This window comes from Lissotriton helveticus, chromosome 1_1 (genome assembly GCF_964261635.1).
Source record: "Lissotriton helveticus chromosome 1_1, aLisHel1.1, whole genome shotgun sequence".
NCBI lineage: Eukaryota > Metazoa > Chordata > Amphibia > Caudata > Salamandridae > Lissotriton > Lissotriton helveticus.
Genome location: NC_136057.1, coordinates 1,382,790,200 through 1,382,805,965, shown reverse-complemented (window position 1 = coordinate 1,382,805,965; position 15,766 = coordinate 1,382,790,200). Strand labels below are relative to the sequence as shown.

Sequence of the window (15,766 nt, the reverse complement as noted above, 5' to 3'; positions counted from 1 at the left end):
CAGGTGCAGGGCGGGCAGCAGACGGGCAGGGTGGGGCGGGACACCTGCCAGCTGCTCCGGGGAGGCGGGGCCTGCTGGCCGTCTCTTTCTCCCTCGGAGCAGTCACGGATACCTAACACTGGAGGAAGCCGTGCCTGCGGATGTCTCGTTCTCCCTCGCAGCAGTGATTGAGAGCTTTCTTGGAGGAGTCTCTGCGAACTATCTCGCCCAGGCCTCCCGCCTCTCTCTTTCGGGTCCTCAATCTCACTCTTTTTCTCCTGTTCCTCTCTTTCCCACCCTCGTCCTCCCTTTCTCCTATTGCTCCTTCTATCACTCATACTCCTCCTCTCCCCTTCTTCTTCTCTTCCTCATTTTCTCCTGGTTTGCCCCCCACCCCGTCACTGCAGTTCTACCCCCTGTGTTTTTTACTTAATCTTGGAATAACACTCCCATTTCTACATTTACCACCTTACCACCCTTGGCTAACATCCCCTGCCTCCCCCCTCCCCATGCCCTGTCCCAGCCTCCACCAAGGGCTCTCAGGGGCCCTTCTACTCACCCTTTGCTGCCTGATGCTTGTCTGTAAACACCTGAGTGGGGATCACCCCCACCCACTGGCGCCTACACTGGGGGCCCAGGGAGCATCTGCGCAGGGGGTCACGCTGCAAGACCTCTTTTTGGCCATCAAGACCACCCAGAGGTTTCATCGCTCCAGAATGGACCTGCTACTGCACACCTGGATGTCCCGGGCGGGAGAGCAGGTAAGGGTTCCGGGGGTCATGGAAGGGGGGGATTCAGGGAGGTAAGGACAACACAAATACTGGCATCAATCTATAATATACCAGATATATAAGGTGAGAGAGAGAGAAATGTTCAGGCAACACAGGTAGAGGATATAAGCAGGGCTCGATTCGGGGTACCACGTGGGTGGATGGCGTCCCCCCACTTATTTTACCAGGAGCTCGATAACTGGGGCAAATGGAGCCACACATTCACTCTTTGGCCTCTCTGGGGCGTGATCGGAGCTCATTCAGAACGCTGCTCACACGCTGGCTTCTCTGATGCAATCGCATCTAAGGGGTGACCGAGGAGAGGCAATGAGTCTGATGGTGCAAGCCACCTTTTGTGACGTCACTTCCTGTTGTGACGTCAGCGTCCCCCCACTTCCTTTTTTAGGACTTGTGCTCTGGATATAAGACAACTGACAGCCATTTTTGACTCAGATTTGAACATTCCTAGAAGATAACTAGTTACTCTAAGATCAACACATAGGGAGGCACAGAATCCACCCCGCTTTCCATCTAGGACGAACATGGCCTAAAGGGATTCACAATATATCCTACAACCAACAATAATACGTTGCACACCTCATAAAGTCCACACACAATTATAACAACCAGCAGCATCTGACAACGCATTAACTGCGTGCTGAAGTAGTTGAGGGTCATTGGGTTCGTACACTGTCCAGTCATACTTTGTATCCCACCAAGGAGGTTATGTTATACAATTTATAACACCACACGCCTAATTATTAATAGATTAAGTGCTCCAGTGTAATCAAAAAGAAAGTATTGTCTACATATCCTAAATTCGTTTTTTCATGTTATAGTTTTATTCAAAAGTCTTCATCTATAAACAATGACTTCTCATTGACATGCGTTTCCTTCCTAAAAAATCTATCCACTGAACTTGTTCAGGGTAATAAATGAAATTCATAAATTCATGTGTCTAAGTATCCATTTAACTCAAAACAGATCCTCCCCCCAGGTGAAGTTCTAAATCCAATTGATTCTGCATATTTCTGATCACTCATTTATTCTAGATCTTGATTCCAAAAGTATCCTTCCTCACAGTAGTCACTTACATCGCCTGACATTCAGCATGATGGTATGTCACAGGGTATAATTTCCCGCACCTTCTTGTCAAAATGGCTTGAAAGGGGTTGGGTCTGTCTGGATCTCATCCTACCTCTGCGATAGATCAAGCACCACCTTGCTTCTCCCACACGCATCATCTTCTTCATTCAAAGACAGCATACCTCAAGGATTCATCATTGCCGCACTCCCCTTCAATGTCTAGTTCAGCTCTTTACATGCTACAACAACTACAAAGGTGACACTCAGATCATCCTAAAACTGGAAAACCCAAGTGATCTTAACGGATCAAGATTAGAGAAGTGTCTCCGTAGCATCAACCAATGGAAGTTGACTAACTCCCTCAAGCTTTACTCTTTGGAAGTAGAGATCCTAAAATGCTGAATGTGGAAGCACTACCATCCCTCATCAGTCTCACCTGAGTGACATGGCATACTATGAACAACTTACTGAAGTAAGGAACCTATTAGAGTCAGTGGCGTAACATAGGCCCGCAGTCCCTGCGGTTCAGGGTGAGCCCGAGCTCCAGGGGGCCCCCTCAACACAGTACCCTGGCCAGAGAACTCTTGACTGAGTCCGGAGTGGAGCCCCTCCCAGTTCTTTGCAGGGGGCCCCCCTCAAGTTTTGTTACGCCACTGATTAGAGTTCAAGGATTCCAGCCTACTTCTGCTTACGCATGTTAACCAATCAAGAGAAGCATTGCCAGCATCTTGTATACCTTAACGAAAATCTTCCCACATCTCTGATCCCACAAAGGCTCCTGGCGACTACATCCCTCGTTAAGTTTTATTTTGACAGTGCAAAGTGACTTTAACAGGAGGACTCTATCATTACTTAAATTAATGGAAAGAAGCCAGAACTGATTGGTGCGACAATGGTTGCTCCACCTGACCACATCTCGTCGGCCTAGAAGCACAGATGTATCATACGCCTGCCCAGGAAGGACAGTAGGTGCACAGATGGATAAATACCCTTGACAAATGTGCGACTACAAGGATTACCCCCACTCTGCCATCCAAGCGGGACTAACAACGTTTATCCAGGGTGTGGGAAAAGTCGGATATCCAATAAAATGAAGATAGATAGTCATCGGAGATTATTCAGAAGGGTTTAATAAATCCTTACAAGTCAAGTTCCAATTCATAATGCCATAACCGATCTCCCATATAAACCTCCTCACCAGCCAAGGCATTGAAAACATAACTAGCATGAATGGAGCGCAGAAGAGGTAACGGACGTGGAAACCACGCTCAAAAGAAACATATATTCAACACAGGGCACTACCTTGGATGCTGTTACCAGAAGTATTACTCTTTGCCTAATTACCTGTATACATAGATACATTTTGAACAGAGATCACCGGTCCTGATGAAAGCCAGAGTCGTCCCCCTCCCCCCGGCCCCCCCCCCCCGGACTCTTGAACATGTCGACTACAGGGGGTAGGAGGCATTGTAGCGTAATTATACCTATACATGATCGTTTTTAACCTTCCCAGGCACCCGGAAACTAAAGGTACTTTTAGGGTATCACTAACCTAGTTTTAGGTAATTATTCTAATCCCAAACCCAAAGAACAACTATATATAAGAGCTCCTAGATCCTGGTGAGCCCGGCCAGGCAGTATACAGTTGCTTCCAGGGGTAGGAGCCTACGAAGAAGCATGAAACGAAAAGTGGGTGAGGGTTCCACTCCATATACTCTTTGGTGCTTTGCAGTGCTTAATTTGTCAAAAGAAAGAGTTCCAGTGCCCGAAGCTCTGCTCCTAAGACCTCAGGCGGTTCAATTAAATGTCAGGGCACTAAATATCAAAGCTGGCAGTCTTAAATCCAGCGCATGCCTCTTTAATCCGCTACCAGACAGTCCCTGTCCCTTCATCTCACTTTTGTAGATTCCTGCTTTCCCCTTTTGTGACGGTTCTACCGTCTACCATATCTGATCTGTATGTTTTCCTATCTCTTGCGCTCAGAACATATTTGTTGAGAAAAATAAATTCCGGTCCCCAAAGAGCCATTGCCCCCCCCCCCCCCCCCCACCGGCAACCACTGATTCAAATTAAGCACTGGTACTTTGTCTTGTCTTAATAAACACATGAGTAAGAATGCTGTATTATATTCTTTGTATGGACTGTTCGGAAAGGATGACATTTTAGTGGAAATCTTTCTCTCCTTTCCTTGTGATTATATGTACTTCCTTGGCTCCCAACGTTCATCTTCTAAGATCTTGTGCATCAAAAATAGGGCCATCAATAGCAAAGGCCCAGCTCCCATCCAAGAAGTTAAAAATATAACCCACAGGAAAGAACGCTCTGTTCCAGGCTAGCATCACATCTGCAAAACCAACAGTTGATGGACAGAATGCAGAACAATGTCATACATTCACCCCAGTACAGAGATCTGGGCCTAAATCCATCGTTTTTTTGCACTCCACACCACTCCAGTTCAGACATGGCCTTATGCAAATCAGCCTTGACCCTGTGCCTCATGGGAACAGACCAGCCCGAACTGCCAAGCCATGTCTTTCCTGGACCGGAATCAAGCATCCTAGGACCGGTTTCTGGCTACCAGCCGTCTTCAGCCAGGATAGCTTGACTCCAGTGGTGTGGAGAGCAAGGGACTCACGTCTGAGCATACCCATCCCACTCGGGGTGACAAATGCAAAACCAACAGTTGATGGACAGAATACAGAACAATGTCATACATTCACCCCAGTACAGAGATCTGGGCCTATATCCATCGTTTTTTTGCACTCCACACCACCCCAGTTCAGACAGGGCCTTATGCAAATCAGCCTTGACCCTGTGCCTCATGGGAACAGTCCAGCCCGAACTGCCAAGCCATGTCTTTCCTGGACCGGAATCAAGCATCCTAGGACCGGTTGAATTACAGGTATTTGCATTTAGTGGTGTGTTACAAAACAAATGACACCCCACAGCGTTTCCTTTTACTCTCTCTGGCCTCAGCAAGATTGTTACATAATTATTTTTACTTTTCTTTGTCTGAGGGTAAAGAGAGACAAGCTTCTAAACATCAATCAAGCAACCTAAAGCCCAGTGCTTAATTTGAGCTGTGGTTTCTGGTGCTCAGCACCAGCACGTAATTGGTTTCCAGGTGCTCGGCACCTGCACATAATTGTCAACATCACACTTAGGACAGTCTGCCACATGGTGGCGCTGCTCATCTAATTTAGAGATGAGCAGAACAACTGTTGTTTATGAATACAACATACATTAAAAATTACTAATAGCTGTCTTCCAAGCAATTCCTTTAGCTTTGGAGACCTGGAATAATCTGAGCTGTCACAATTACAGGCGAGAGAGATAGTTAGTATCTGTTTTGGCAGTGATGATAGGGGTGATGGGTGGTACAAGCTGCAGTGGGTTCCTGGTCAGGACCCCTGTTAAAGCCCACCCTACCTGAAAGCTGTTTGATCTTTATATGTTTGTGCAAACAGTGCTACCGCCATAAAGTGCAATTTGTTGTTCTACTGTCTCTGCATTATGTAATCTGTTTGAGGATTGCATGAATTGAAATATATTCGGAGAAAGCAGTTGTTTGTGTGAAAAAGGCCATCAGCATAAAGTTAAATTGAGGTGGTGTTTGAACTATCAGACCCTCGTTGGTGCCTGCAAGGTGCCCTTTTATTGGGCTGCCCCACTCTCTTGCAATCATCCTTAGGAACGCTTACTTGCTCTCCTAGACTAAACCATAACATATACCCCAGAAGGTTGCAAGATGCTCATTCCTATGAGTCGATCTATGTCATACGTGGGCAGACCTATCAAGACCCACTAGAAATCAAATATATTCCTGATCTGCCCATGTTCTTGTGAACAGCACTACTGGTGTAAAACGTAAACAACTTTAGTGGTACAACCCCTGCAGGTGATCTGTTTGACCTCGCCTGAACTGAACAACATCTTTGAGCTACATGTGTCTTAAGTGATCAGTGGGAACAGCACTTAATACTTCAGCCTCTTCCCCATCACTCTTTTCACTTTATATTTACTCACAGGCACAGTGATGAACACATGAAAAGAACACAATTCTGGGCCTCATGCACAATATCATACCCTAACCAAATAGCCCACACAACATACATATATTCACTTCCATCATATGACCATCCATAAACGCCCTTCAGCCATTCTTATAGCTTTAGGGGCCTGGAACAAGGCCACAGTGGCCATACCCGGCATTGGGCGTTTCCCCAAGAGTCTGGAGGGGTGGGAGGCTGGTTTGGTACAGGGGGCCGGTTTTGCAGCAGTGCAGCAAGATCAAGCCCCAGGAAAAAAATTCAGCAGGACTGTCCAGCACAATGACTCACTTCCCACTCTCACTTCAGAGTACCTTGTATACCCTACAGTTTTCAGGCAACAATAAAAGTGTCAGGGTTGATATCACAGGGGGTTTATCTTCCTGCAGGAGAGAGATTGGAGTTTTGCCTATTGGTAGTTTTGACTCATCTAAGGTAGTATGGAGGGTTAATATGTCTGCTGTAAAGAAAGTGTACCATACAGATCACAGAACTGTATTCAATGTTTATAGTTCAGTGAACTACTGCTTTTGTCACAGAGATCATTCAGTTACTTGCAATTCATAACTTACAATCATAATAAATCTAGCACAGTGAGCTATAAACTGCCGTCAGAGTGGCATACAAACTGCATGGTACAGGTTACGAAAGTTATGTTTTTCCCCAGTCTTTCATTATCCAAATGTTGCTACAATGGGTTTGTTTGGGGAGAAATACATTCTTATTAGGAAATCCAACCACTGTGTATTGTTTTGAATCCTGAATTTGAGCTTCTTCAGCCCAAGACCAAGCACTCTTAAAAAGTGCCTACCAGTGTGGATGACATGTAAATCCTACACCTTGTATTCCCTTTTGTCTTATGTAACATTTTCCAAACACTGGTTTACACATGTATGATTTATTGTCTTTGTATGTGGGCATGATGTAAAGTGCTCCGACTCGCTACACTGGATGGGAGGCACTATAAAACAAATGAAATACATGTGAGAAGGGATATGGAGAGATGAGGTGTACTGTTGGAGGCAGTGGCGTAGCTTCAGGGGGGGTGTTAGGGGTGTAACACTCCCATAAACAATGTATTTTGTGATAAATATTTGGGTACAGGTGCTTTCAGTCGGGTATGGTGAGGTGCCTGTTGGATTTCACCAGGATTTGTTTACATACAAAACTAAAAATGTACACACACAGACACTCAATCTCCCTCTCTCTGTTTGGAAGAATGTTGGTTATTTCACAAAATAATGTTTTCTCATTTAGTACACCGACCAATCTGCATTACTCTCCTTTTCCACTGCCCTTTAAGCCCCTCTTGTGCCCCCTGCTTTTCGTATGATGTATTTTAACATTATGAGGTATATTTACTAAGATTTTGTGCCGTGTTTTTATCACAAAAGTGACGCAAATCGACGCGAAAACTTTGTTTCTCATTTTGCTTTTCAGTGAAAAACTTGTTTTGAGCTAGAAATTCACTTGAAAGTAAAGCAAAGCAGCGCATAAAACTGCTTTGAATTAGTTAGCGCCAAGCGGGCGTCCCTTGGGTGGTCATTGGGTGTTCCCATGCAACCAACTCATGGTTTTTTATGCAAAACCCTATATTCTAAAATAATTTAGACAGAGGTACGAGTCACATAATAACACCCATTTCAAATAGGCACTATCAAGGAGACATGCTTTTATTTATTTATTTCTAAAGTTTTATATAGCGCGAACAAGATCCCGAAGGATATCAGAGCGCTTTACAATATGATGGGAGGAAGAACATAAATGCAATATCAACATCCGGTAGAGGGAGAGAGAGAGAGAGAGAGAAAAAAAAGACTGGAATGGTCGCAGAATGCGGGACAAGTACGCCCAGGAGGGTAATACAATAAGCAGGTGTACACGGGCAACGAGGGGGGGTCACAGTGTGCATTAAAGAAGAGCCATTACAAATGGAGGTACCATGATAGTGGGAACAATGTCAACGAGCAAGGGAGCCTATCCCTCTTTCAGACTTTGGTAGTGTGCTGCACTGTACAGCACACATACAAAGTGGGAAACGTTTTAAAGTTAGTCTAAGCATTGTATTTTGTAGTGGAAGGCTATCCTTCAAGTATAAAACCTATGTTAGACTCCTATGGTGCAAAGGTGTATACGTGGTGCACAGCTATCTGATTGTACACCGGTGCTAGGGAGAGGGGAGGAGAATGCCATATCTCTGTAAATATGGCGCTCTCCTGTCAGGGGCGGCTCTAGGCTCATGGCGGCCCTGGGCAGGGAGCGTAGGTAGGGGGCCCTGAAAGAGGGGGTCCGGGCGGGGTGGAACCCCCCGGAGCTTAGGAAGGTGTTTTAATAAAACGTTGAAGTGGAACAGAGCCAGAGACCGCCAAATCCCTGCCAGGGGCCACAACGCAAATATGTATCCATCCTCAGAGGATTATTATATTAAGGATATATATTGGCGTGGCGGCCCCTGAGATTTGGCGGCCCTGTGCAGGGGCACAGGTTGCACATGCCTAAGGCCGCCCCTGCCCCTGCTCATGCTGCACAGTGCAGCATTTTGGGCTGCTTCACTACAAGAGAATTTGGTAAAGAGACCCGTATGTACAAGCCCCCCCCCCCAGTCTTACTGACCAAACTAAGCCCCTGGTGAGAGGGTGATAGTGATGGAATCAAATCATTGAAGGGCCCCAAACAAGATTGTTGCATCCTGGGGCACTGTAAGGTCATCATTTGATGTGCTCTAAAAGCTAATACATTGAATATATAATGAAAATGTGCTTTAGAATACACAATTTTTGTAATTTTTTATCAAAATGTACTTGGGGGGAGAGCCCCGTCCCCCCCCAGGCCCCCTTTGTCGTGGTCAGGCTTGCTCCGTTCGCTTTCTATGCACCGTATGGAGACTGATCTGACAAAATTGGCCAGGGCTGCTTTAGGTTCAAAATCCTGCCCCGGCCTGGAATAGTCTGTACTGTCGCACTTGTATGAGTATGATGGTTCGTAGTTGGTTTGGTACTGTAATTGGGAGCGCTGACAGGGGCAATGAGTGGTGCAAGCGACAGTAGCCTAGAGACTAGTCTAATGACGAGGGCTTTGGAACATATTATTTTACAAATTCAGCACTGGATAGCGTATGAGGGAACAGTGCAGGTAACAGAGACAAAGCATTCATATATAGACAGGCATTACCAGAGTCATCAGCCGTGAGAGAGATGGCAGTACAGACCACAGGGACAGGTGCATCAATCGATAACCTGGCGTCGCATGGACATCAAGTGTGAACAGGGCTTTAAGTGTCATGCAAAAAGTGGAGGGTGTCTACACAGGTCCTGGCTAGTTAAGGGCTGGCTGCAATTCTGTGGTCCCTGTGATGTGCCACCCGACCAGTATTTTGGAGCCAATTTAAGTAAAACGTGAAATATAAACAGGAACTACATCAATGAAATGGTTTATGTTAACTTTTTTCACATGATTGCTCATCAGAAACTGATCATTGTTATTTGCCACTAAAGTTAAGGACTTTCCGCACACCTTTTGCCCATTGTCGACCCTGCCCCTATTCCCCGATCACCTGCCCCCCACGCCCCTTACATCTGTCCTCCATTTTCACACCCCGTAGGTCTGTGCTCCACCCTGTCCCCACACACCCTGCCCTGTCCCCATATCATCCGGCCATGCCAGCCCTCTCCCTGGCCATGTGCCATATATCCCCACTCCCAATGAACTGGTACCCCTAACCCCCGAGTCCTACCCCCTTTCGCCTCCGGCTCGGTCCCCCAGACACCCCTACCCCCGCCCTAAAGCCCTTATAGCTTGGTTAATCTGTTTATAGGGTGAACTTTGTACCCCTCCTGTGCTCGCCTCCCTTATCCTGTGTTCTGCCTGTCGGGGCCTTTTGTTTCACCAGCAGGGCTCGCTGCGCTTGTAGTTGTTTCCAGGGAGGGGGCTGCTTCATCCAGATCGGGGCATCCCCTGGGCCCTCTGCTGCATAAAAGGGGGAGGGGACAGTTCTTTGTCCAGCCGGGAGGGCGCTTGTGCTTTCTTGTGTTTAGGGGCAGACAGATTCGGCAGGGGAGGGTCTTGCTGAAGAAAGGGGTCAGTCCCCTGTGTTTTGGCCTGTCATGGGTTAGATGACTTGATACGAGGCGAGCAGGTGGAAGAGTGAAAATGGGAACAGAGAGAGAGGGTAAGAGAACAGAGTAGGGAAAGGTATAGGGAGGAACACAGATTTTGTGTAATCCGAAACACTGCTACTCATTGTTTTGCAAAATTAGTATTTTATTGTGCAAGGACTCAAGGGCCTTATTCGCAGCCGTATAAAACCTCACAACTACATTTAAAAAACGTACAAGGTCAAAGGGTGATGTGTGGTGGTGGCGTGGGTAGCTAGAGAGGGAGGACGTGGGCTTGACAGCTGGCAGAAGAGAGCTGGACAGATGGCCTCGTTTCTGCACTATCCTCTTAGGTCCTGGCCCCCACCTCTCCCCCCTTCTCAGGTTCCCTCAACACAGGCTCTGTTTAACTTCTCTTTTCGTGTTCAGTGTGCCAGTAAAAGGGTTATTTTAAGCCTCTGTGTGTGGATGGTTAAGATTTTGGGGCTTATTTACAAGCCCATTGCGCCGCTCGTGCGTCACTGTTTTTGATGCACCAGCGGCGCAGTGTGCCTGCTCATATTTACAAGGCTACATAAAGCCACCCCGCGTGGCTTTTCATGGCCTTGGAAATATGGCCCCTTTCACGCACTGCTCTGCGTGAAAGGGGGAGTTCCATGTGTGTTGCTGTGGGTGTTACTACACAACATCCATGAAACCTAACTCTGTCCCAGATTTACAAGGTTTTGTAAACCTAGGAATGAGTCAGATTCCTTGTAAGGGAGGCGCAACCAGGAACAAAACCTTTATTTCTCTTCGTTTTTCCTTTTCTATGTGTGCTGCATGGAAAGAGGAAATCACGCCTTGTTATTGTTTTTGTGCAGGAAGGTGTCCCTTCCTGCAAAAAACAATCACCCCTGCAATGCAGACACCCTTGCAGCATGGTGCAAGGGTGTCTGCCTTGGCGCATGACAGCCCATTGTGAACTAGCGCATGGGAAAAGGACAGAATGCGCCGTATCTTGTAGATCTTGGTGATGGATCAAACCCAGATCTTTTGACTGGGTGTGAGTGTTTGATTGGTTCAGATGCTCCGTCCATCACCACCCCCTTTTGTACCGCTTTAGCCGCCATAAGTGTGGCAGGGTATGCTCAGACGTGAGTCCCTTGCTCACTTTGCCACTGGATTCAAGCAAGCTGGGCTGAAGATGGCTGGAATGCCAGAAACCGGTCCTCGGAAGCTTGTTTCCGGTCCAGGGAAGGCATGGCTTGGCAGTTCGGGCTGGACTGTTCCCATGAGGCACAGGGTCAGACTGATTTGCATATAGCCATGTCTGAACTGGGGTGGCAGAGTGGGCTAAAGAACAGTGATGGATCAAACCCAGATCTTTTGACTGGGTGTGAGTGTTTGATTGGTTCAGATACTCCGTCCATCACCACCCCCTTTTGTACCGTATCTTGTAGATATGGCACATTCCTACTCCTTCTTTTGACGCAGGGCAGCGCAGCGGGAAGGATTGCTGTACTGCTGTATGTCAAAATATTGTAAATGAGGTCCTTTGTGTCTTGTGAGGGGAACAACGCTGTAAACCATGTACAAGCATCTTTGCATGCTTCAGCCGTGAGCTCAATTTTGAAATTGCTCCTGCACCCATTTCATTGAGTTATCAGAAGAAAATACTTGGGTTGTCCATGTTTAGAAAAGAGTAGTAATTACTGAATGAAGTCCCCCAAAATAATGATTTGAACATAATAAAAATCAGCAATTTAGATTCAACCCATACCAATATCAATTCAAATTGTATTTAGTGTTTATTGGCAATTACCATTCCCCAGTATATAAGTGATAGAAAACAGGAAACCCTAGAATGAAAAGAAACTACTTTGGCCATGTGACTTCCAGTCAGTTCTCCTGCCCTGGAACTTACAGGCCTCATTTACAATATTTTGACGTAGAGCAGCTTAGGAAGCCTTCCTGACACCCTGCCGTGCATCAAAAGAAAAGGGCAGGAATGTCATCTTTAGATTTGGCGGGCGGAGTACCCTAGCCATGGAGAGAGTAATGTACTAACACCATCTGCCAAACTCAAAATCAGGTCCAGACAGTGCCGTCTTAATGCATGGGCATCCTGGGCAGTTGCCCCGGGCTGCCTGAACATAGAGGGCCCAATGCTAATCTATCCACATACATTTTTCATTTGTATTCCTGTGAGTGCCTGTGTAGGTAGGGCCCAGTGCACTGCTTTGTCCTGGGGCGTATAATCCTATTAAGACTGCCCTGGGTCCAGAGTATCTATGTAGGAAATATCTCTAGCTTAAAGAAGTAGCAATTAATCACGAGCTGCAGAACATCAGCACCCAAACAAAAACAATTTGCAACATGGGCTTAAAGCTTCCAAAAGATCTCCTGAAAACAAACATATGGGCATGAAAATAAACAGCAAGCTCTAGTTAACAGTCTACAAAATCAGGCACTGAAAGAAGAAATGCCAAGCTGGTTCAGTTTAAACGAAATTAAAATAAAGGGTTGAAGAACAAAAAAGACCATGGCCGGGACCTGCTCCCAAATGAAGAGTAGACATAAACTCTGTTCCAAGGAGTCATCAGGGCAGGATTTTCAAAAGTGGACCTGGCCCTTATACCCCAACAGGTCATAATCAAGAACAGCATCCAAAAGAAATCAAACATCTATGCAGCATTCCTGGACTATCTCTCTGCTTTCAACACGGTCAACAGGGAAAGACTCTGGTCTATGCTTAACCCCTTCGCTGCGGCGGCAATTCCGCGGCAGCGCTAGGGGGAAGGAGGGATCGCACGGCGCTTCCATGGTCGCGACGGAACCGCTCCGTCACGAGCCTTCGGCGCGCTGTGCTTGTGACGGAGCGGTTCCGTCACGGCCCTGCCCGCTTAATAGAACGTGCCGCGCAGGCGCAAAATCAGCACCGTGCAGGCGCGCCGAGCGAGCCGTGACGGAACCGCTCCGTCACCAGCACAGCGCGACCGAGGCTGGTGACGGAGCGGTTCCGTCACCAGCATGGGAGGGGTTAAGAGCATCAGTGTGAACCCACCCAAAGCAATAATATGTAAACTCTCCGCCGAGTCCACACTGCAAGTACATTATTGAAGATCACATGGACCAGGGCTTTAAGTAGGATGAAAAAACTGGGGGTCTCTCAAAAGGGGCGTGGTCAATGTAATTAAGGGCATGGCTTAAAAACATGTAAACAAAAAATCTGTGTTTAGCATAGTGTGCCGCCCGACTTGTATTTTGCTGTTCCTGTCATTGCGTCCAGATATATGATACAACAAGTAACATCATACCTACAAGTCAGAACTATTGCCTTCATTAGTGGTTGCTAGTTGCATAAGATAAATAAGCAGCAACAGTGGCTTTTATATAATATTGGAAAAAAGTTTCACTTAAAGCACTAGTGACACCACGACAATGTTGCTTCTCCTGAGTTTCAAAAAGAGAACGGAAATCCAGAGAGAAAATTACTCTCTTTAAAGGATTTTCCTTCCCCTGCAAGGCTCACCACACACACGCACATGAAATGCCTGCTGCCACTGCAGTCTGGAAAAAAAAAAGGACCGTCAGTGCCAGGGCACAAAAGAGAACCCAATAGAGACCCGTTTCGAGGCCCCCTTAAAAAAAACTACTGGTGCTCAAACCCAGTGAGACCCGGCCCACTTAAAGTCCTGACAATGGACTATTATCTGGAGAGACTTCTCACTTGCAATAAGCCTGCAGAGACGTGAAGTAGGGGTATCTCCGGACTCTACTTCTGTTTAACCTGTATATGAATGATTTACCAGCTTACATCCAAGCAACTGACAAGTCTCCTACATGTCAATCGCTCAGTGCTGATGGCAAAACCCCTAAAAGCTCTTCGGAATCTAGTAAAAACAAGCATTAGAAATGCAATTGGGCTCGGATTTATTTGAGTTTGAGCTAATGGCATTGTAAATGGTAATGTATTTTTGCTAAGTGTTATGGAGTGTGTTAATGTGGTGGTGGTGGTAGTGGTAGTACTGGTGGTGGGGGTACTGGTAGTACTGGCGGTGGTGTTAGTACTGTTGGTGGTGGTAGTGGTAGTAGTGGTGGCTGTAGTAGTGGTAGTACTGGTGGCTGTAGTAGTGGTAGTACTGGTGGTGGTAGTACTGGTAGTACTGATGGTGGTAGTACTGGTGATGGTGGTGGTACTGGTAGTGGTAGTACTGGTGGTGGTGGTACTGGTAGTGGTAGTACTGGTGGTGGTGGTACTGGTAGTACTGGTGGTGGTACTGGTAGTGGTAGTACTGGTGGTGGTGGTACTGATAGTACTGGTGGTGGTACTGGTAGTGGTAGTAGTGGTAGTACTGGAGGTGGTGGTACTGGTAATGGTAGTACTGTTGGTGGTAGTACTGGTGGTGGTAGTACTGGTAGTGGTGGTACTGGTGGTGGTGGTACTGGTAGCAGGAGTACTGGTGGTGGTGGTACTGGTAGCAGTAGCATTGGTGGTGGTGGTACTGCTGCCCGTAATACTGGAGTGTGTTAATGTGGTGGTGGTGGTAGTGGTAGTACTGGTGGTGGTGGTACTGGTAGTACTGGCGGTGGTGTTAGTACTGTTGGTGGTGGTATTGGTAGTACTGGTGGCTGTAGTAGTGGTAGTACTGGTGGCTGTAGTAGTGGTAGTACTGGTGGTGGTAGTACTGGTAGTACTGATGGTGGTAGTACTGGGGATGGTGGTGGTACTGGTAGTGGTAGTACTGGTGGTGGCGGTACTGGTAGTGGTAGTACTGGTGGTGGTGGTACTGATAGTACTGGTGGTGGTACTGGTAGTGGTAGTAGTGGTAGTACTGGAGGTGGTGGTACTGGTAATGGTAGTACTGTTGGTGGTAGTACTGGTGGTGGTAGTACTGGTAGTGGTGGTACTGGTGGTGGTGGTACTGGTAGAGGGAGTACTGGTGGTGGTGGTACTAATAGCAGTAGCATTGGTGGTGGTGGTACTGCTGCCCGTAATACTGGTAGTGGTAGTACTGGTGGTGGTGGTACTGGTGGTGGTAGTACTGGTGGTGGTAGTGGTACTGGTTGTGGTAGTACTGCTACTGGTAGTACTGGTGGTGGTGGTGGTGGTAGTACTGTTGGTGGTGGTAGTGGTAGTACTGGTGGCTGTAGTAGTGGTAGTACTGGTGGCTGTAGTAGTGGTAGTACTGGTGGTGGTAGTACTGATGGTGGTAGTACTGGTAGTACTGGTGGTGTTGGTGGTACTGGTAGTGGTAGTACTGGTGGTGGTGGTACTGGTAGTACTGACGGTGGTGGTACTGGTAGTAGTGGTAGTACTGGAGGTGGTAGTACTGCTGGTGGTAGTAGTGGTGGTACTGGTGGTGGTGGTACTGGTAGCGGGAGTACTGGTGGTGGTGGTAGTACTGGTAGCAGTAGCATTGGTGGTGGTGGTGGTACTGCTGCCCGTAATACTGGTAGTGGTAGTACTGCTGATGGTGGTACTGGTGGTGGTAGTACTGGTGGTGGTAGTGGTACTGGTTGTAGTAGTACTGGTACTGGTAGTACTGGTGGTGGTGGTAGTACTGTTGGTGGTGGTAGTGGTAGTACTGGTGGCTGTAGTAGTGGTGGTACTGGTGGCTGTAGTAGTAATAGTACTGGTGGTGGTAGTACTGGTAGTACTGATGGTGGTAGTACTGGTAGTAATGGTGGTGGTGGTGGTACTGGTAGTGTTAGTACTGGTGGTGGTGGCTCGGATTTATTTAATTTTGAGCTAATGGCATTGTAAATGCCAATGTGTTTTCGTCATGTGTGAAGGAGTGTGTGC

General features: G+C 47.1%; 1 protein-coding gene across 1 annotated transcript in view; it reads left to right on the top strand.

The window, feature by feature from the left end:
• Positions 1 to 251: 251 nt before the first annotated feature.
• MFNG (MFNG O-fucosylpeptide 3-beta-N-acetylglucosaminyltransferase) overlaps positions 252 to 15,766 on the top strand; it is a 144,906-nt gene continuing 129,391 nt past the window's right edge. Inside the window, exon 1 of the mRNA XM_078657839.1 lies at positions 252 to 740. Within this exon, the coding sequence (XP_078513965.1) occupies positions 489 to 740 (252 nt within the window). The 5' untranslated portion in view covers positions 252 to 488. The remainder of the gene's footprint in view (positions 741 to 15,766) is intronic.